Source organism: Carettochelys insculpta, chromosome 9 (assembly GCF_033958435.1).
Source record: "Carettochelys insculpta isolate YL-2023 chromosome 9, ASM3395843v1, whole genome shotgun sequence".
In the NCBI taxonomy this organism is placed as follows: Eukaryota; Metazoa; Chordata; order Testudines; family Carettochelyidae; genus Carettochelys; species Carettochelys insculpta.
In genome coordinates this window covers 9,911,724-9,933,148 of record NC_134145.1, presented here as the reverse complement: position 1 = coordinate 9,933,148, position 21,425 = coordinate 9,911,724, and the positions used below count along the sequence as shown (strand labels likewise).

Genomic DNA, 21,425 nt, shown 5'->3' with positions numbered 1-21,425 from the left:
CTGGCACAGGCTAGCTGCAGGTTTTAATTGCCGTGTAGACATGTTCTTGGAGGACTAACTGGTCACAACGTGTGGCTGTTGTTTTCAGTCATTACAATGGCTTTAAATATTTTTCTAGAACAACCCCTCTCGGCTGGGATCTAGCTGGGACTCTCCTCTCATTTTAGCAATACAGGATGGGTAAGGTGGTTGTGACCCCATGATATCTGCTTGCCCCCCCCCTCCCTTGGCTCATAACCTGCGAGCTATGATATTACTTAAAATACAAGCACTTTCTGGTGTTGTTCATAGAATGCAAAAGTTTGGAACCCCTGATTTAGATTATGGACCATGCTAATTACCTATGAATAAGCTCATATTGTTCAGACTAAGGTTTTGCTGCTGTGGAATAATATTATTCAGTTTCTGAAAATTACAGGAGCATACCATCTGCTTTACACCATCTGTATGTTTTGGATTATTGCTTCATTCATATGTACCCATTAATAAATCCATTTGAACAATTTACATTCATAAGTTTTAACCACTGTGTAATCAGGGAGAGCAAAGCTGAGGAACTAGAAATTTGGGAAATGTCATTATTTGCATACGGGTATAAAGCTTTTGCTAAATTAAAGACTGCAGGTTGTGACAAACACAAAGTTCCTCTACAGTTGCTTTGTCAGTGCACATTAACATCAGCTTGATGTGAAAGTACTTCCCTGGCTTTCTGTGTCCGAACTAAAAATCCTAAGGCAGAAGTACATAATGAATCACCCAGAGTTTGGAGACTAGCACTCTGAATTGCCTTGGGGTTCATACTGAGAGAAGAAAAAAACTGATGTAAAAGACCATTGAAAAAAAACATATCAGTGGAAAGTAATTAACTCAAGAGCCACAATTAGCTTCATGGTAGTCCATATTTAACCATGCTCCATGTCTTTCAGCATTTATTTAGTCAAGTTACCCGATACTTCAAATAGATGCAAATAGCTTGATGAACTTTTTTTTGGAGAGGTGGTAAAATTTTTTCATCTTTTTAGTTGATTCTTATAATTAAGCAAAAAACGGTAAATTTTTCTAACGATAAAGGACATTAATCTTTATTTCTATCTCTTGAATACACAGTTTCTTAGTAAACTCTGCAGTTAAAGTAAATTTTATCGTTCAGTTGTTTGCTGCTTTTTTTTTTAACTTTAATATTTGTTCCTGGAGTGTCTAACTCAAGTTAATTGAATGTTGCAAACTGAAACCAATGGTTGTCTTTGACTCCATTCGAACAACACCTACAGGACAGCTGTTCTGATCCTGACTTGTTGCCCCTAGGTTCTGCTGTAGTACAAATGATGGCTATTACGAATGTAGGATGAATGTAGACCCCAGTGCCCATCCAGAGTAGCTGAGCCAGGCAATCTGATGATTTGTAAGATGGGAGGAAACCACCCTTAAGTCTCTGCAACACCTGTTCATACAGTGCAGTGAAGTCTGCTCCTGTCCTCTGCAGTCCCTGATGCTGTCTTCCTACAGCAGGGAATAAATGGATCTTTCTGTAGTCTATTCATGCTTTTCCTCTTGTGTGCCACTGGTGCTAAAGGATCCCAACAACCTGAATTCCATGCTGCACCATAATAGCGTTGCCTTCTCATTCTCCTCCTCTTCCCATACCTTCTGGTGCCACTACACCATGAAGACAGGAACTGGATTTGTACCTTAATGTATCAGCCTTTGGAACCCAGGAAGAAAGAAATTCAGAAAACTGGGCAAAGCAATTCCTAAGCACTAATGTAAGGAAGGGCAGTCACTGCTTTGAGACTGTAATTTGAAGGATACTTGTTACCATTTTAGAACTGCCTTTGTTATTTTTGTAAGGTCCATTTCCCCCATAAAACATTCACCCATCATTCTAATCTTCAGTATAATTCAAAGGTTTGCCATGGGAACCTCTCTAGAATTCTCAGAATGAATTTCCTATAACCTGTACTAACAGGTTTAAATTATGTACTCTGACACTGTTCTTGTGGTTGAATTAGAAACTTTTTTTAAGTTAAACCTGCGATAAGTAATTGTCACAGTTAGCACCCTGGTACAATGCTAATTTGAAGTGACATGTCCAAACTGGCCCTAGTAACATGAAGAAACCTAACAGGTGTGAGGGGTGGATCTTCCCATGGGCCCTGCTGAACTTCTGACTAGAGAAAAATAGTAGAAAAAGTGAAATGAACCTTGAATAAAGCTGTCAGCAGTAATTATCTCAGCAACACTTTGTGGGGAGATAAAATAAGCACTGGTGCTTTATAACCTGAACACACTCCACCCTAGAGATTTTTTTCATCCCAGTTAGTGCATAAAATGAACTGTTGAATACCTGTCAGGATATTTTTTGTCTTGAATATGTACAACAAAAATGCACTGATTTCCCAGAGGAAAGTCATTTCAAAGACTAGTGAGTTTTAAAGCACTTCTGGACTCCTAAAAGAATACCCCAAACACACTGGGTAGTTTTTCAGTTAATTCTGTTTGATGTCAAAGGATCAAATAGTTTACATACAATTACATTCTTTTTGGGGGGTGCAGAGAGGCGGGGAGAATGTATTTGGCAAGGAAGAGGCTTGAATTGGCTAATTTACTTCCAAAAGTATAGAGGTATCAGACTGCATTACAAATATTTTACTGATATTACACCATGACCTGAGCTGTTCACTTCTACTTAGAAAATTTCTGAGTTTTAACTCTAATCTAAAAGTAGGAAAAAGGCCCTTCCTTCTACTTGCAAGTTACAAGTCATGCATTTAATTAGCTTTATAGTAAAGTAACTTTGTTTGGAATGCAATTGTGCATTGTAAACTGGAGCACACACTTAATTCATAAATATGTCTTTAATGAAGTTGAATTATTTATAATTAAATATGTCTCAGTTCCATGTAAATTGTTCTTTAGCTATTTAAAAAGAGCAAAGCAAACAAAACTAATTCATTGAAGAACTTCTAATCTTTCAGAGTTTAAAACATTTCTTTTACATTCAGAGTCATGTGTGTTCTGGCAGTGTCTGAGGTCATTTTGCAAGAAATCTGGATACTCATTAACTGTGGTAGAAGTCAGTGGATCTCTTTGCGAGTACAGCAGTCTGACCACCCACTATCAGCTGTAGGATTAGAGCCCAAATGTGCAGCTCTGGACTGAAAAGCTGGGCCAGAGTAGAGTAATACACAGCTCTGGGCTCAGCTTCACGTGGAGACTCTACATACCACCGCCCTGCCTCAGCTTCAAATGGGGGTGTCATGGGCTTCCCGTGTAAAGTTTTTTGGACTGGTTGGAAGCCTGCCACCAGTCTTCTTTGTGCCAGCTGGGACCTTCCTGCACCATGGGTCGCTATCTCCTAGTGCCTGGATCCTGTCCAATAGAAGGGAGCATTTGATTTCTATCCTCTGAGCAGACTACCCATTACCTCTGCTTTAGCAGATGATTCTGTGTACCTCCTTAACCATCCCAGTAAAGCTATAAAGGAGTGGCAGTTGCCTTATTACCTTCGTACCTGGAGTCCTATGCTGTATTGAGTCAACAAGGACCCCCTTTGGTAGGAAAATCTGTTGGAAGAAGTGAGCATAACTAACCTGTCCTTGAATTGTTTTGTCAAGTGAATAGCTGCACATGGTCAAATCTCAAACCTACAGGCACAGCATCTCCTATTGCCATTGCTCCTTTTGTCCTCTGTTCCTTCCCTCATCTCATATGCCCCTCTTTGTTCCATATCCCACATCATTACTGCAACCTCCACAACACTCACTGTCTTTCTCTCTAGGGAGTGAGGGAGTGTCTAAGGTCTGGTCTACACTACGGATCAAAGTCGATCCCAGATATGCAATTCTAGCCATGCCATCGGCATAGTATCAGGATCGACATTGTTTCCTAGTTTAGATTGGAGCTCCTCTCACATGGAGTACCAGGGTTGATGGCTGAGCCCAGAGGATCAATTTTGCTGCATTTTCTCACACGTGGCAAAATCAATCTCTGAAAGATTGCGGCATGTCAAACCCAAGTATAGAGTGAGGCTGTTTGTTACAATCTGTGTGCATTAGCTGGGTTTCTGTTAACCTGGCCTTGATTTGGCTTTGTTACTTGTAGTTTATTTTTAGGGGTGTTATTGCCCCCTCCCTTTTCCTTGAGTGGTCAGGGGGGCTCTCTATGGCATCTACTTTAGATGGATTAGGAATTCAATCTTCAAACATACATTTGTGTGTCCCTGCCATTTCCAGAACTGTGGAGAATGTGTTGCTGAGTGTAGGTAAGGATAGTTACTGTGTCACTATATAGTTCATCTTGAGCATGCAGATCTATAGTGATTTTCCTGACCCAGGAACAGCTTGTGTTGTAGGAGGAACTCTGGGTCAAGGAACTTTTCGTTTGAGTTTTTCCCTTGTTTGCTCCTGCTACTAAGTATTTTTTTTCCAGTGTCTCCTTCCTTCACAGTGAGGCACTAATGTCTGATCTCTCCTGCTGTGAGAAATTGGTGTTAAGATGGTTTTCTTAGGTTGTAAGAATCCAAATGGGAGGCGTTTTGTGTCTTTCTGACATCAGGGATTCTGAGGTTCCAAATACTTGGAACAACCCTTGACCATGGTTTTAAAGTACCACTTACATGGGGGAAATTACATATCATTTGCAACTTCTGAAAGTGCTACATATTTCCGAAGAGGTGATCCATGTACTTTGAGGGGTTCCTGCCAATGTACTGCAGGCTCTTAGGCTCCTGTTAGGAATGTGGGACCCCAGGATAGTGGGGAGAGGTGTGGGACATCCAGTAGCCACTAGGAAAGAGAGCTTACACATGCACTTTCACATTCAGTCTCCCTCTTTGCTGTAAGTGATCTGCCATTTTCTAGGAAACATCTGCCCATCCAGAGGAACCCTTTGGTGTGACCCCATCACCTGTGTCTGGACAGAAGTGACTCCTGAAGATTGAGGAGCATCTGCCTGCAGCGGCTGCTGAAACGGGTTCTAGAGGTGGCATGCAGAACATACTAAAGAGACGGATTTATACAGTACTATTCCTGAAAAGGCAGCTCAGTCGTAGTGGTCTCTTGGCAGTATAGCAGTCACACTTCATTGCCCCAGCAACTGAAATGGGGCATTTCTGGGAATAAGGTCCTCAATAGTCTTCTCTGCGTCTGTTAGAGAACTGGGTGGGAGTAGAGCAGAATGTGCAAGGCTGCCTCTAGAAATGATGTTGGCTCTTCCTGGATTTTCTTTTAAGGGATTGGTTTCATTGTCAGCAGCCTCATGGCTTGTGTTGTAGCAGTAGCGAGTGGGCCCTCCCCAGGGTCTTTTGGATCAGATTCAGGGACAAATTACCTTCCCCAATTCCCCCACACCTCTTTTTTAAAGTTACCAGTATTTATGCCCTGCCCTGCTGTTCCTGACATTACATACAAGTGGCCAGGGGCTCAGGCTATGTATGCACTAGCCTGGAAAATTGACCCACTCAGGGTTGATCTTCCAGGGTTCAATTTCGCACGTCTGGTAGAAATGGGCAAAATCAGCTTATCAGGGGTTGGCAGGTCCCCGGAACCCTTTGTGTCTTGAAAGGAGTAAGCGAGGTCAACAGGAAAGACTTGCTTTTCTCTCTCCTCCAGCATGCTCAGAGATTGGACTTCGACTCTCACCTATATTATCCCTCATTCCGTGAGTCTTTTTAATAGCTGGTGACTTGTGCAAAGTGTGTGGCCAGACCAAGCACTTCCCTCTTGATGACTCTTGGAAGAGTTGATGTGTTTAACCCATTTTTTCCACACTGAAGCTCTTTCTCCAGGAGCCTGTTTTCTGCCCTTGTTCAAGCTCGGTTGACCAAGCTCTCACACCTGATGGTGCCTACTTGATCAAGCTAGAATTCAATGACAAATTTTGCTACTCAGACCAGAATCTAGTCTGTGCATCATTTTAATAAGTTCCTCACTGAATTATAGGAGGTCTGCTGAGTAGCTGTGAAAAGTTTTTGCAGAGATTCTTTTGCCTAGGGGAGGATCCTGTATTCCCGTTACTAGCTCTCTGCCCTTCTGCAGATGCGAGTCATATACAACCAGGCAGATGGTTGTTCTGGAGCGGTTGGTGTATTGTCCTTTTGCAGCCATGACCAAGAAGCAGTTCTGTGGAATGTGTGAAGATGTGGCATTATGTACTCCTCTCTGATCTCCCTCATACAGCCTGGAGGATGACTCTGTCCCCAGCGTTGAGGATGCTGTTCAAACCACCTCTCTCTAAGCACTCCAGTGATTTACAAGGCGGATCCTGCATAGCATCATAGCAACCAATCATCTCATGCACCATTACCTCTGAGGCATCTCTGCAGTGCCCCTTCTGTTTGGTTTCAGACACAGTGTTTCATTTTTTTCCTACATTACCCCCATTTGATTTTTCCTTGCAGCAGGTTTCCAGTGATTTGGGATTGGTTTTCTCTATGCCCCTTGTGGTGCTCTGAGTGAGGTGCAGTGCTGGCTGATCTGGCTAATATTTTGCTGTTCTGAAATCTCAGCAGAAGAGGAAAGTCAGGGTAGAGCAGTTTGGTGTGCTGTGGTTGTTTTGCACACTGAGTGTGGCCTGACTGTGGATTTGACTAGAAGACCTTGTGTAAACTGGCTTGTAATGTGGACAATTCACAGTTGACTTGGTGTGTTAACAATCTTTGGAATGAACTCGGTGATGGTGATGCTTTAGTGATCCAGGTTTAAGTTCACCGAGGAGCTGTTTTGCTTTATTTTATTCATTTATTTTTGTCTCTAAATTGTAATTTTTCAACCTGTTTTAATAATTTTTAATGGAGGATTTTAGTTAAATTAATTTTTTTTAATATCACGTCTCTGTGTTTGCCTTTTCTCCTCCTCCTTGCTTTTATGGGTTTGTTAAAACAAAGCTCTCAGACACTGGATGTACTCTTAAAAAGTCAGAAAGGATAAGGGTGGAGGGTGGGAGTCCTAGTGACTCCTAATTTGCCAGCCTGGGAGCCATGAGTAGCAACCCCAGCTATCCCAGAGATGCGGAGACTGGGCCTCCTTTCCACTTATCCAATGAAAGATGCTGCAATAGATGTGTTCCCCTTTCCTTCTCTGGCGAGCCAAGTAGTGCTGGCAGGGGGATATCCCACCCACTTCCTGGCTGCCCCTGCCCTTCCCTGGGAGAGCCAGGCAGGTCCCCATTTTCCTTCAAATGGTGATAGTGGCCCATTACTTCCCAGCAGTGGCAGGATGCCCCCCCACAGAGCTACAGCAGTGGCAGACCTTCCATTCCTTACCCCCCCACCCAGTGCATCAGGAGCTTAAACGCCTCTGATACTGGGTGTGGTACTTGGCAATTTCCTCCCTTTGGTGCCGGTGGCTGCAGACCTCATTACATCAGTTGCACTTGTTATTTTTTTCAATCTTTATTGTCTTAACTGCGAGGCCCAGCATTGTAATTTGAAAGCTGAGATTCTGACTTCATCCTGTGATTTCAGGCCTTGATCTCATCATTGTTAGGAACACATTTTTTTCTAAAGTCATTGTAAGATTCTGTATTTCATTGTTAAAAACAACAAGAGTCCTGTGGCACCTTATAGACTAATGGATATTTTGGAACATAAGCTTTCATGGGCAAAGACCTGCTTCATCAGATGCATCCAAAATATGTTAGTCTATAAGGTGCCACAGGACTCTTTTTGTTTTTCAAGATACAGACTAACTCGGCTACCCCTCTGATACTTGTGTTTACTGTGTCACTAATTTCCAGATTACACTGTCTAAATGTATAGCTGAATGATTTTGTTTAAACTGCCCATCTTGCAGAATTAGCTCAGTAACTTTTTGACTGCTAGAGTTTACAATGTAGGATCCTAATTTGCATAGAGAGGTGGGAGAAAAGAGATTTCTTGCAAGAGGACAACTCGTTGGCATAAGGCAGGAAAGCACATTTGAATTTGTCTTTTCTACTGAAATACATGCATCAGCGATGATCCCTCCTTCTTATTGAACGTGCCTCCCAGACATCTTGAACTACAGTCTGTCCAGACCAAGAAGAAAGAATTCCCTTCTGCGCAAACGCAAAGTCACTGAATATAGAGACACAGTGTGTGCTGAGCCTGGGAGTCATAGAAATGCTTCTTCCCAAGTGCTATGCTTCTTACCCCCAGTGTAGAAATTCAAGGGAACTGACTGAAAAGTTGCCTGTTTCTTATGCTCTCACTACTTGAACCACAGGAAAAGTGTGATCCTTGCCCCAATGAGCTTTTAGATAAACCACAAATACGTGGTAAAGTGAAATAGTGAGGACTGGAAGCTCCCATCTCAAAGTGGATTGTTTTTTCTGTTGCATATGATGCTTATCGGAGGAGAGGTCCTATTAGCTTTCTACAATAATAATCTCCCACAGTCTGATATTTCCACAGCCATAGTGCACTTATGATGATGCAACCTGTGTAGACCTCTGTTTATATTTTTATATTATTTAATGACGTTCAAATATTCAGGAAAGAAAAACCGTCCATGATCTGATACTCCCTTTCCTGAAGATAATCATTAGGCAAACGCAAATGATCATGACTATTCCCTCTGACTTTTGGGTACCTGGTTATAAGCACTTCTTTGATTTTTGAATAGTTATTACTGTAATTACGTGTTCTGATAGGAAGAAGGAAAAACATTTTGGCAGAAAATATTTACAGTGGCCAAATGAATCAATCACTAAATGTAACATGTTTTCAACCAAATAAAGTTCCCATTTCAGGGAGTCTCTCTGAAGTACGTTTCTGTTCCTTGGCAGCAGCATGTTGAGTCTCATCATTACTTTTGAAGAGTGACTCCTATCATGAACGATGTATGATATAATCCACATGCATGTATCACAGTCTATTGTGGCAACCTTTAATGAACAGAGTCAATCAGTGATTCACCTGACAATCAAGTTTTCTTTTGAGCTACCGTTGCCCTTGTTACCACAGTCATTTTTAATGTTGAATTGCAGCATGCTTACTACTGACAATCTGTGATTTTAGCATTATGGCTGTATCCCGCAGTTGTAAGCTCTCATGTAAGGGTCCAGAGATACAGCAGCTGCTATTTTAGCCTAATACTGTAATGATAGCTGTTGAGTGGGATTTGGGGCTTGGATGTGATTACATGGGCTTTGTGTGAAATTTTACCCTTATTGACTTTGCTGAGATAATCTTAAATGACTCTTCTTTGCAGTAGTTTGTAAAATATTCAAGCTATTGGTATAACAAAATCAGAGAGAGATACTGGGGCAAATTAGTAACGGTCACACACTTCATGAATTACATAAGCCAAAGCATACACTTAATTGTGGAGAAACTAAATGAATTCTCTGCAACAGTCCTTAGCTGAGGATGTGAGGGAAATACCCACATCTGAGACATCCTTTTTAGATGAGAAATCTGAGGAACTCTCCTAGATTCAGATGATGGTAGAGGAGACTTTTGTAACAAATAAAAAGTTAAACAGTCATACATCAGCAGGACCGTATGGTATTCACCCAAGATTTCTGAAAAAAACTCAAATGTGAAGTTGCAGAACTGTGGTGTAACCTGTCATTGTTTATTTTTTATTTAATTTTTGATTGCTGGTTTTAAAAAACGCTTGTACAGACTTTGAAAATGTAGGAAGTGCATCAGTGTGGCAGCTTGGTGCAGCCTAGGCTGCTCCTTGAGTGGGAGAGAGTGAGTGAGTTAACGGGAATGGCTATGAATCGCTCGTCCTGTACCTGCAGGAGAGTGGACACAATTCAGGTGTCTCTGCCATTCTTGTACGTCCTTATTGCCGTGAGGTGGCTGGTGGTAGGAGTAATGTGAGTATGGTTGCCAAATGCTTGTTTTTTGACTGGAATGCTTGTTTGAAAAGGGACCTTGGTGGTTCCTGCCAGCACCTCTGACTGAACCATTAAAAGTCCAGTTGGTGTGGGTCCAGCAGGCTCTATACCAGGCTTTACTCACTACCCCAGAATTGATGACATGTCCCTCAGCTGCTAGGTGAAGGGATGGCCACTGGGGCTCTTTGCCAGCTCCACAGCACCCGCTGTCCAGGAACTGCTGCAAACAGGAACTTTCAGAGGAGGCAGCCTGCAGAACCCTCAGGCCATGCCTTTGCTTACAGACCAAGGAATATGGCACCACTTGTGGGGAGTCACCCAGAGCCCCCATGCTGAAGCCTTCCCCTGCCCCAATTCCCTGCCTCAAGACATGCCCCCACATACCCAAACTCCCTCCCAGAATCCCCACCCTGGTCCCCTAACGCCTGCACTGACCCCTCTCCCACATCCAAACTCCCTCCGAGAAGCAGGATCCCCTCCTGCACTCCAATCCCCAAACCTCTCCCCACTTCTGACCCCCACCCCCACACCACAAGCCTTCTTTTCTGGCCTGATCCCAGAGCATGCATCCATAGTACACAGCCTATATCTCCTCCCACACCACAGCTCCTGCCTCAGCCTGTAGCCCATTCCCACACTCCAAACCCCTTGACCACACCCTGGAGATGCCTCGTGCGCCCCAGTCCCCTCATCTCTGACCCTAGCCCAGAGCTTGCTCTCCTCAGCCAATGCCCTCAACCCCTCCCACATCCCAGCTCCCTGTCCTAGCTGGGTGCAACTGAGCGAGCGAGTGAGTGAGGGTGGAGGAGACTGAGCGACAGCGGGTAGGGGATGGAGTAGGAGGGGCAGAGCCTCACTGGGCCAGGCACTGGAGTGAGGAAGGGACAGGGCAAAGGTCTTCCCTTTTGTGCAGTTACAAAGTTGGCAGCCAGATGTATGAGACCAGGGATCAGTTTTTCTTTTATTTTGACTTTGCAGCATGACCGTGCATCCATTCATCCCTCCTCCCGTCCACATCCCTGTGTCCATCCCTAGTGTCCACTCACTGCCCTGAGCAGGCAGGTTTCTCTTCACACCTGTCCCTCTTTCTGCCCCTTGGTTCCTTTCAAGATACAAAATATATGTAAGAATTTTAAAAATTCTCTTCCCCTTTAAAATCTTTAGATGCAGCCGTTTAAAAAATTAAGAAGATTTTGTCTAACAATATCAGTTTTATAAATTACGAGCTTTTTCCATTTTTGTTTTGACTTAATCCGTATCAGCAACAGTGAGAACGCTGATTACATTAGTGAAAATCAGGCTTTTTAGGTTTTCTGACAGCCAGCAAAATCAGTCTGATTCTGCCCACCAATGGCTAGAACATTTCCTGACATTTTTAAATTGATTGAGCTTGGTGTGATAGAATGACAGAGAAATGCCATCCAGTGAAGGAAAAGTCTTCACTTTGCTTGGCTGCTCATAGGGGTTGCTGGAGATGGGTGCTGCTGCTTGAAAACTCAAGAGTTTGGTGACCTGAATGGATCTGAGCCCCTTGGATTTCAAAAGCTAACTTGTGCCCTTTGCACACTGAAGAACTGCAGAGGGGGTTGCAGTGGTGCTGGATTGGGCTGTATAAACTGCCAGGCAGCATGTACCAACATGACCGCTACATCACTTTCATGCCCCACAAAATCAGCTTTTACTGCAATTTCTTTTCTTTAGTCCTCTGTACTTATAAATGTCAGTCTGTACTGGAAGTGAAATTGATCTGATGAAGTGGGTCTGTCCCACGAAAGCTCATCACCAAATAAAAAATTTTATCAGTCTTTAAAGTGCTACATTTCTGCTGCTTTTTGTTATAGAACAGCAAGTCAAACTGATTTTTCACCCTTACTTTATTTTAAAAGTCAGCTGGGGTAAACTGTAGCTAAGTGTCTTTGCCACCAAGAATAATGAATATTCATTGTTTCTGCACCTGCTCCACAGGCAATTGAGATCTCACATTGCCGACAGAGTCATTCTACCTGTCTGGGGCGAAGAGTTCCTCTTGTGTTCCCTCTCATTCCACTGATTCAGAAGGTTGGACAAGCTAGATGCAGGATATTATTGACAGTGGTAACAAAGGTTGGCACTTTTGATCTCAGAAATCCTGATTCAGATGTTCTCAAGTCCCTCTTGCCAATCTACCCAGTCTCTTGGCTCACGGTTTGTACATGAGTCTTTACCCAGATCCAGAGTTTCTGAGGTTGACTCCTTCACTTCTGTTTTGCTAGGAGCACTTGACCGTGGCTTTTTTGATGAAGTCCAAAAACTGATGCAGGAGATTTTGACCAAACTTGCTCTAATACATTAGAACAGATTCTCCATCTGAGCAACTCGAGAGAGTAGGTCCTAGATGATATGTCAATTTCAATTTGCATTGTCTTGTACTTGGACTTTCTGTTACAACAATAAAAACTGTGTTTGCATTTGATCAGTGTGCATTTGATTGCCCCTTCAGCTTTCCACCTTCCATTGCAAGGATAATTTAATTGATTAAAAGGCGTTAGAGGGATACATGCTTCTAAAAAAATAAGTTAAAATACACTGAAGTGAAAGATACAGTAATCCTGTAACATACGCTGTTGAATCACCAAATGGCACAAAATAAACCAAATTCACATTTTCCCCCCTAAATGTTGTCATCAACAATACAGGTTAAACCTCTGTGGGCTGGCATCCTTAGGACCTGTCCAGTGCCAAATGAGAGAATTTGCCAGAACATGGGGGGTCAATATTGTCTAGCAGCATGACCAATACTTCCACTGCTTACCGGGCTCTTAGAAGACATTACAGCTAAATGACAGCACAGAACACTGAGCACCAGGAAGTGTGGCTGTAAACAAACTACATGGGACCACAGGAAATTTGGCCATACCCATGATAAGTGGTCATCCAGCTAACTAATATCATGTTGGATTACATATGGTGCCAGACTAGAGAGGCTGAACTTCTATTTGCTTCTTGAGCAGCCCTCCTAAAAGAAAGGTGGACCAACACTTTTAGACTGTTTCAGACTGTGAAGGAGGAATATATTCCAAAGAGGGGGCATGTCACATCCCCACCCCCATCCTATCCCTACCATACACTCGTTTATATTGTGAAGGGTGGGAGGCCATTAAGCTTAACTTCAGTAATATAATCTACATTACCCAGGATTATGGAAAGGATTGCTTCATGAAATGTTAAAAAACCCTGGACATATTTAGTCTTGAGAGAACAAGACTGAGAGAGGGTCTGGTATGTGTTCAAGTATGGTAAGGCTTGTTATGTGGAGAATGATGATGAGCTGATTATCTTGGTTCTGTCCCTGAATACTTACATGACTCACATTACCATTGTTATCTGATTTTTCTCACAATATTTGGTTCATTTATCAGGGAAATGCTGTTGTCCAATTTTATAGCTAGGAAATGAGACAGAGAGCTCAAGTGACTTGCCAGAGGTCACACACTGAGTCTGTTGCAGAGCAGGGAATTGAACGTAAAATCTTCCAAGTCCTTGGCTAATTTCCTAACTGTGGACTATCCTTCCCCTCTTTCCTGGGTGACTCAGGCAAACATCTGACCTACAGAATCTTAACTGTATACAAACCAGAACAAGCACTGCTTGAGTTTTAGATCTTAAGGTAAGTTTGTGGGCTTGGCCCTAAATTTTGAATGCATGAGTGAATATTTGTTTCACTTCTATCTCTAAACTTCAAATGCTTCATGTATAGAATTATTTCTCTTATGAATAAAATAGCACATCAGCTCTGAGCTCTATGGCTATGTCTGGATTACAGCCAGAATTTGTCAACAAAAATTTTAATGGGAAAATGTCTTCCGACAAATCTTCTGTCGACAGATCATGGCCAAATTACCAAGTGGACCACAAGAGTGATCACCTCTGTTGACAGAGTGTAGCCAGACTGCCCAGCCACTCTGTCCACAAAACAGCCAACCAAAAGCACAGCAGACAAGGCTGTGTGGTTTCCCAGGATCCCAGCCTGTCAACAGAGGGCCCTCTGGAACATGCAGACTGTCTTACTGTCAACCAGTCTCTGTCGACAGAGGTGTAAATGCCTTGTGGGGAGCGGGATAAGACTTGACAAAAAGTGCTGTGTTGTAATGAAAGACTGTCCAAAGCATTAGATCGAGTTATGTAAAAAATTGGAAACAGTGCTTGCCTTTGGCACTTTCCACACAAAGATGAAAATGTCCAAGACAAGAATCGTGCTCTTGTGTGCAAATGACAGAGCTTATTTGGCAACTGAATTAAGGTTATTTAACTCTCAGAGGAAGTGAAGATGCTCATGGGTGCCTTTGAAAGTATACAGCTTGCTTCTCCACTCTAGCCTTTGCACAGTGAGAACTACTCAGAAAAAGCAGAAGTGGGAAAAGAAATTCTCTCACATGCATTTGAAAAGTAAAAAAAGCGTTGCTACAGTTCCCTGCAGAGGAGGCTGAAATTTATTTTGCTGTGGGACTTTCTCACTTTAGTTCATTTTTGAGAGGAACTCAGGTTGCAAATAAAGAGTGGATAAGATATCCTTGTAGACTGAGTATGGAGACAGGTATAAGAACTGTGTGCTTGAAATTACGACTTAGTTTTGTATTCCGTATATAAAGAACCAATCAAGGTGTAACACTTGTGTTGCAGAAACCTTCTAAAAGAACCATTTTGTGCTTCAAATCTTGAGAAGGTTAGTGTTGTGGAAGGCTTAATTTTTTGGTCTTGCTTTATGTGAAAGCACATCTTGTTTCAAGTTTGGTAGCTTAGGCAAAGTTTCAGAATTTGTGGCCATCAGTTGTTTGTTTTTAAATTTCATAAACTTATTGAATGGAAGGCGAGATGTAAAATGGCTATACCAGTGTTACCGCAGAGAATACAATTCTTGTGCTGTTGACATAAGAGTTTCATAGATAATTGAGCTTGACCTGTATGTCTGTTTTCATGTTTCGTTTGTTCCGAAGTGTTATTAATCACATCCTTATTGCCTGCATGTGTTTTTTGTTTTGTTTTTTTAAATGTGACTAAACTGCTATTTAACCCTGCTACAAGAATGTGACAGTAGGCTAGTCCAGACAGGTAGCATTCACTTGGTAACTAGCATACTTAATCAGCTTGCTTCAACCTGCAGCAAATTAAAGCTTTGTGAGTTCTAATGCATAAGTGATAAAACCAGCTTTCATGGTGGATAGAAATAAAGAGGACATTTCCAGTGTACTCACTACAGTAAATGAAATCGCAGCTTTTGATTTATTGATGGCTTTTGGTTAAAGATGGATCAACTTTAGATAATCCTTAGTTTTTACAATCTAATTAGGGTGTGTGTGTGTGTGTGTGTGTGTTTGTGTAAATTATAATTTAAATCTATCACCCTATGGCCAGGAACACACAGAACAAAATAGAAATTGTGTTTTGTAGGATGTGGCAAATATTTTTTTCTATACTGTAATCACTCTGTAAAGGAATAATTAACTACCAAACCGCATATCTAGAACTATCCTGCTATGACTCAATAAGGCTGGTAGAGAATCAAAGCTTTTGCCAAGGTCATGTGCTGCAGAAGTTGAAATTGTTGCCAGGAAGAACACAGAATGATCATTCTAGATCTGTTCAAACTGCCCAGAAAATGATTGAAACCCTTTGGTTGTTTTTCATAGATTTTAAAACCGGATGCAATCATCATCATAATGTAATCCCTGCATAACGTGTATGTCACCCAGTAATTTCTGTATTGAGCGCAGTGTTTTGTCATTCACAATAGTGGAGGCTTTGGATTCATGTTAAGGGGGCAAAAATTAAACTTCTTAATAACATCTTTAAAAAAAACATTTTGCAAAGTGCTGAATTTTTTTACATTTTTAGTCAATCATGTAATTTACATGTTGGAGGATTTTTTGGGGGTCAGAGCATAAAAGCATTCTTGTGCTTTATAAAAGATAATTATTATCTAAGTTAGTCAATGTCAAAATCTCTGTGTACCTTTTTCAGATTTAGGAAGAAAGAGAGAGAGAGAGAGAGAGCGCGCGTATAGTAAGTTCAGGACATCAAACATGAGAGGCCATGATCAGTAACTAAACTCTGCCCATGCAGCGTTCGGGATGGAAACCAGGAAGTAACAAAGAGCCCTCGCCATTTTAGCTAGAGGAGAATCAGAGTTTTCTGCAACCCCTCTGGATCAGAGGAAGACATATGAGTGATGTTTTCAAAAGTGCATAAGCTGGGCCTTAGTGCCACCAGGGCCATGCCATGCCTCCCTCAGCTCATCAGCAGTGCACCACCCAGGGCTCTGGAGCACCCCACCCATGGCTCAGGTGGCCATTTAAAGGCTCTGGGGATCTGGCCACTGCTGCGGCCACAGTAGTGCCAGTGACAGCAGGAAACCCTGAGCTCTTTTGAATTGCTGGGCCAAAGAGCAGTTATCCCCTTTGGCCCACCCCCATCAGCGTGCCTAGTACCTCTTGAATTCACACCAAAATTAATGAGTCTGTTCTTGGAGCAAGATATATAATTGGATCCTCTAAGATTATTTCCTCATATTTGTGGTTGTTTAACCATCATTCCTTTCAGGCAATTGCTATGTCTTCTACTGTTACTGTTTCATTCATTTTAAATGCAGGTGTGTGATAATAGCTAAAAGATACCTGTTCTTTTCCCTTAGGATTGATTAATAAATAGTCTTCCTACCCTGCCTGTAAATTAACTTGCATTGATGAATTCCTGGATGTAGATATTTAAATGGGAGGCATAATGTATGTTTTCAGTGTTAGTGTTAATTAAGTTTTATACATAGTGATTCCAGATTCAAGAATTGATATTTTTAAAGTATGCAATAGTTGTTAAATTAGGATTATCCCATGTATTTAATGTCTTTTTACATTAAACTTTGTGTTTTGAAAATGATTTAAATCATGTTTTTAATTAATGCCTCAGTAGCATAATTTAGTTTGCTGTGTATTTATTCATGGCTTAAGGAAAATTAATAACAAGTATTTTATCATGGCTGAGTCCCACTAGGTAACTACAGGTTGAACCTGTCTAGTCTGGCACTCTTTTGTCTGGCAATGTCCGTAATCTGGCATTATTTTAGTTTACCAGATGACCACTTATCATGGGTGTGGTCAAATTTCCTGTGGTCCCATAGAGTTTGTTTACAGACACCAGTCCTTACTCTCAGGGTGTGTCTACACAGACACAAATCTTCGAAATAGCCATGCTAATGGCCATTTCGAAGATTACTAATGAGGTGCTGAATTGAATATTCAGCACCTCATTAGCATTAGGATGCTTCCGGCTGCAGCACTTCAAAAGCGCATGGCTCGGCGGGGCTACACGGGGATCCTTTTTCGAAAGGACCCCGCACCTTTTGAAATCCCCTTATTCCAATCAGTGAGCGAGATAAACAGATTTTGAAAGGTGCAGGGTCCTTTCAAAAAGGACCCCCGTGTAGCTGAGCGGAGCTGCATGCTTTCGAAAGTGGCGCTTTTGAAGCACTGTGGCTGGAAGTGTCCCAATGCTAATGAGACGCTGAATTGTGCGCATCATTAGTAATCTTCGAAATATGGCCATTTCAGAGATTTGTGCCCATGTAGACACAGCCTCAGTATTCTGTGCTGTTGTTTAGCTGTAATTTACCCCTAAATGTCTTGTAAGAGTCCAGAAAGCAGGGGAAGTATTGGTAATGCTGCTAGCCAATACTGATCTTCCATGATATCGCAAATACGTTTGGCACTGGTCAGCTCCCGAGGGTGTCAGACGAGAGAGGTTCAATCTCTAGATTTATAATTTGATCTAGTGACTTCTCTTAGTTTGGAAAAATTTTCATCATGGGAACAAACTCAAGATATTATGCCCTGGTCTATACAAATGGTGTTCCCAGTATCATAGCAAAAAATTGAAATGGCAGAGCAAACAGTTATCACATCTCTTGTATTATTCTTTTGATTTGAAATATGTACAGGGTTTATAGGGCTTAGAAGATGATAATTCTCATGGATCATCTATGTGCTGTTGTACCAGCTGTTGAAAGAAACAACAACAAGTTTTTTTCAGGCAGTCTCTGCTGCTCTATTTCATTTTGAGTTGGCAACTTGTATGCAGACAACTTTGCATAGCTGTAGAGAAACTTATGGCAGGCAGATAGCTGTTCCAGCCTTTTTTGTCCAGCTGGCAATTAATTATTGATGACCTTCACATAAGGATATTGCCTGTTAACAGTAACTGCACAAGGATGATTGGTTTTTTTTGTTTTGTTTTTTTTCCCTGTGAGGAAAGTCTTTACAGTAGAACCCCGAGATACACGCATGTGCACCCCAAGATGCAGGAATCTTGGGTTAATGTGACTGAGTGGTGGAGAGCTGGCATCTGACTCCGGGCTGCCCGCCACTCGGGCGCTGGGAAACTGACCCCTGCAGCAGTGCTGATCAATTTCCTGTCTCCTGTGAGTGGCAGGAAGCTGAGAGCCAGGCAGGAACTCCCCAGCACTCACAGGAACAGGGAAACTGATCAGCACTGGTCAGTTTCCCCACTCCTGTGAGTGGTGGGGAGCTGGAGCCTGTCTCCCAGCTCTGCCTGCTCACAGGAGACAGGAAACTGACCAGCACAAGACAGGAAACTGTCCAGCACTGCTGTGCTGGTCAGTTTCCTGGCTCTCCTGAGTAACACGAAATTTGACTTACGCACAGTTGCTCAAAAACACAACCTCCGTGTAAGTGAGGTCTACTGTACCTTGGTATAATTCACTCAGACTTCTGCAGGGCACTTTTTAACCTAAAAAGCAAAAATATTCTGAAACAAGACAATTACATTAATAAATAACTGGTGCTTTGTTGCAGATGACTCTAGCTGCATCAGGGATCACTTACCCTTGCCATCGACTTACAGTAGGAAGAAGATCTTCACCTGCACAAACCAGAGAACAGTCAGAAGAGGTAAGTAAAATCTCTCAGCTTTACATATATAGTCTAGAGGGAACAGCCAGAAGCCTGTTCTGCCCTGATCACTATCACCTCTAGTGTTGACTCCTGTGCATGCACACACAAAATGGTTCACAATCTGATGAAGTATCGGAGGGGTAGCCGTGTTAGTCTGGATCTGTAACAGCAGCGAAGGGTCCTGTGGCATCTTATAGACTAACAGAAAAGTTTTGAGCATGAGCTTTCATGAGCACAGACTCACTTCAGGTCTTACCCATGAAAGCTCATTACTTTCTAAATAAAATTGTTAGTTTTAAAGTGCTACAGGATTGCTTGTTTTTTAAGAATCTAAGGATTATCAAAGTGATTGAAACAAAGGATTTCTACAGGCTTAATGAAGGACAGAACTGAAGGACAGGACTGCTGACTGATCGTGAACCAGTTCTCACATGCCTTGATTTTAAGATCCTAGTTTGGATTAGGAGTCCTAATCATTCAAATTTTTCATTCTTGCACTTGAAAACTGAATAAATCGTTGCTGGAAAAAATGAAGATAAAGCCCTGTATATCAATGGCACATCAAGAGAAGGAGCATACATATAATGAAATTGAAAAGCAACGCATGTAAAACTAAAAAAGAAATACTGATTTTACACAAAATGTGTTTGTGTGGCTCTCACTTCCACAAAGGATTATTTGAGATAAACATGTGAAGTCTAATTGTCTCTTAAGTTGCTCATTAAGGCTATGGTGTTCTCGTCCGAGTCTACACTTAGAACTTAGCTCAATATAGCTACAGTAGCCAGGAGTGTGAAAAATCCACAACGCTGTGTGCTGTAGCTGTGCTTACCTAAACCCCTGGTGTAGGAGGAGGTAAGTCAATGACCCAGCTACTATCACTGAAGGAAGTGGAGTTCCTATACCAATGGAAAAACCTCTTCCATCACCATAGTCCGTGTTTACACTATGGAGTTACAGTGGCTTATCTGTGGCTCTGTAGCTATATTGCTGGAGTACCCAGGAGTGTAGACATGGCTTCATGTGTGATTGGTTTGTGGTTGGTTGGTGTGTGCACCCAGAGCTTGAGCAATATGGGTGTGTGGCGCTCTGGGTTTCGCTTTTTGTCTATTTACACTGTTGTCTATTTACACTGAAGATGTGAAATTGCAACAGGCGTTGGTTTTGCCTAGCATGCATTCCGGTGCTTCTGTCTTTCTTTTCTTTGTGGAATAATGTCATTACAACTCCTAAGTTGGGCCTGGGGGGAAGGGTGTATCTTGCAAAGGAGCCACTTAAAGGGCAACTTAGCATAAGACAGTGGGCGGACGAGTCCTCTTGAACCATTTTTATGTGAAAAGATGTGGGGTATTCCTTTTGAAGAATCCAGAAGAGTTACCCATTGAAGGTGGCTGATGGAGGCAAAGCTAGTTTGAGGGTGACCTTAGTTCTTGGTACTAGGTCTTGTGTGTCTGCCTACATAGTAATGTGTATAAATGGCTTAGCCTGGTAGTCATTGAGAGTAGTGTACTCTGGTGAGCCAGTACAGAACCAATGTTCCTGGATTTTGTGATTGTGGGAATTGGGTTAGTTCAGGTCCCATCCCAAGAGTTCTGAAGACTACTTCCCACTAGAACTGTATCTACAGAGACAACAGGGAGTGCATCACAGAGAGCATCAGCGTGCTGTGATTTGCCGTGCTTATGCAGACATTTTTATTTATATAAAGAAAGGCATTTTCAGTATGAGCTTGTTTATTTCAGTATTAGGTTAGTGTGTTTCACTAAATGTGACTTAACTGTGTAACAAAAGGTGTTTTTTTTAATAGCAATGCACTGACGTTCATATGGTGAGTGACAGTGATGGAGATGATTTTGAAGATGCTACAGAATTCGGAGTTGATGATGGAGAGATGTTCGGTATGGCATCATCAGCCTTGAGGAAATCTCCAATGAGTAAGTATTGAAAGTTAACCTATGCAACACTGTAGAGAAAGCAACAAGAACTGAAGGATTTAAATGGTAATAGAGAAGTAAATATCCATCACTTCCCTGTTGATCCCAGTGAGACTGTTAGCAGGACACACCATGTCTCTGTGCCTGGTTTGTTTGTTCGTTTGGTTTTTGTTTTGCATTGCTTAGCGCCACTTTCTCCCTAAAGGGAGGAGAGAGAACTGAGGAGAGGAAAAAAGATACAGCTTAGAACTAACACCTTCAGGACACAGTCTATAAAAAGGCTGAAAAAAGCCCAAAATGGAAAATTAAAACTGCTATGCCAGGTCAGTCTAGGGTTGCTTTTTTAACACTGTCTACTACTGGATGTTTCAGGAAAAAATCTGATAATGGGCAACTATGGGATCATCTTCCCCTGGGGGTGAAATTCCTTCCCATCCCTATGTGTTTAGCCTGTGCCTGATGCATGGAAGTTTAACTCTGTCTGTTGTAATTGCTCATCTGCTTTAACTGTGGATTTTCCTATTAGCTATGTAACTTACTGTTTTAAAAATTCTCCTGAGCTTTTCATCTCAATATCAAGTGACAGTGAGTTCCCCCTGTTAATTTCATATTGTGTAAAATATTTCGTTGTATCAGTGTTAGCCTGTTAGTTTCATTAGGTGATTCTTTGTTCTCATATTAGGTAAGTAGGAATGCCTAGTTACTTTATTTTCATGCCATTAATTAT

At 42.0% G+C, this 21,425-nt stretch overlaps 1 protein-coding gene across 1 annotated transcript in view; it reads left to right on the top strand.

Moving 5' to 3' along the window:
* FAF1 (Fas associated factor 1) overlaps positions 1-21,425 on the top strand; it is a 283,789-nt gene that overhangs the window by 168,523 nt on the left and 93,841 nt on the right. Inside the window, exons 9-10 of the mRNA XM_075002704.1 lie at positions 18,666-18,761; positions 20,572-20,698. Coding sequence (XP_074858805.1) covers positions 18,666-18,761; positions 20,572-20,698 — 223 coding nt within the window. The remainder of the gene's footprint in view (positions 1-18,665; positions 18,762-20,571; positions 20,699-21,425) is intronic.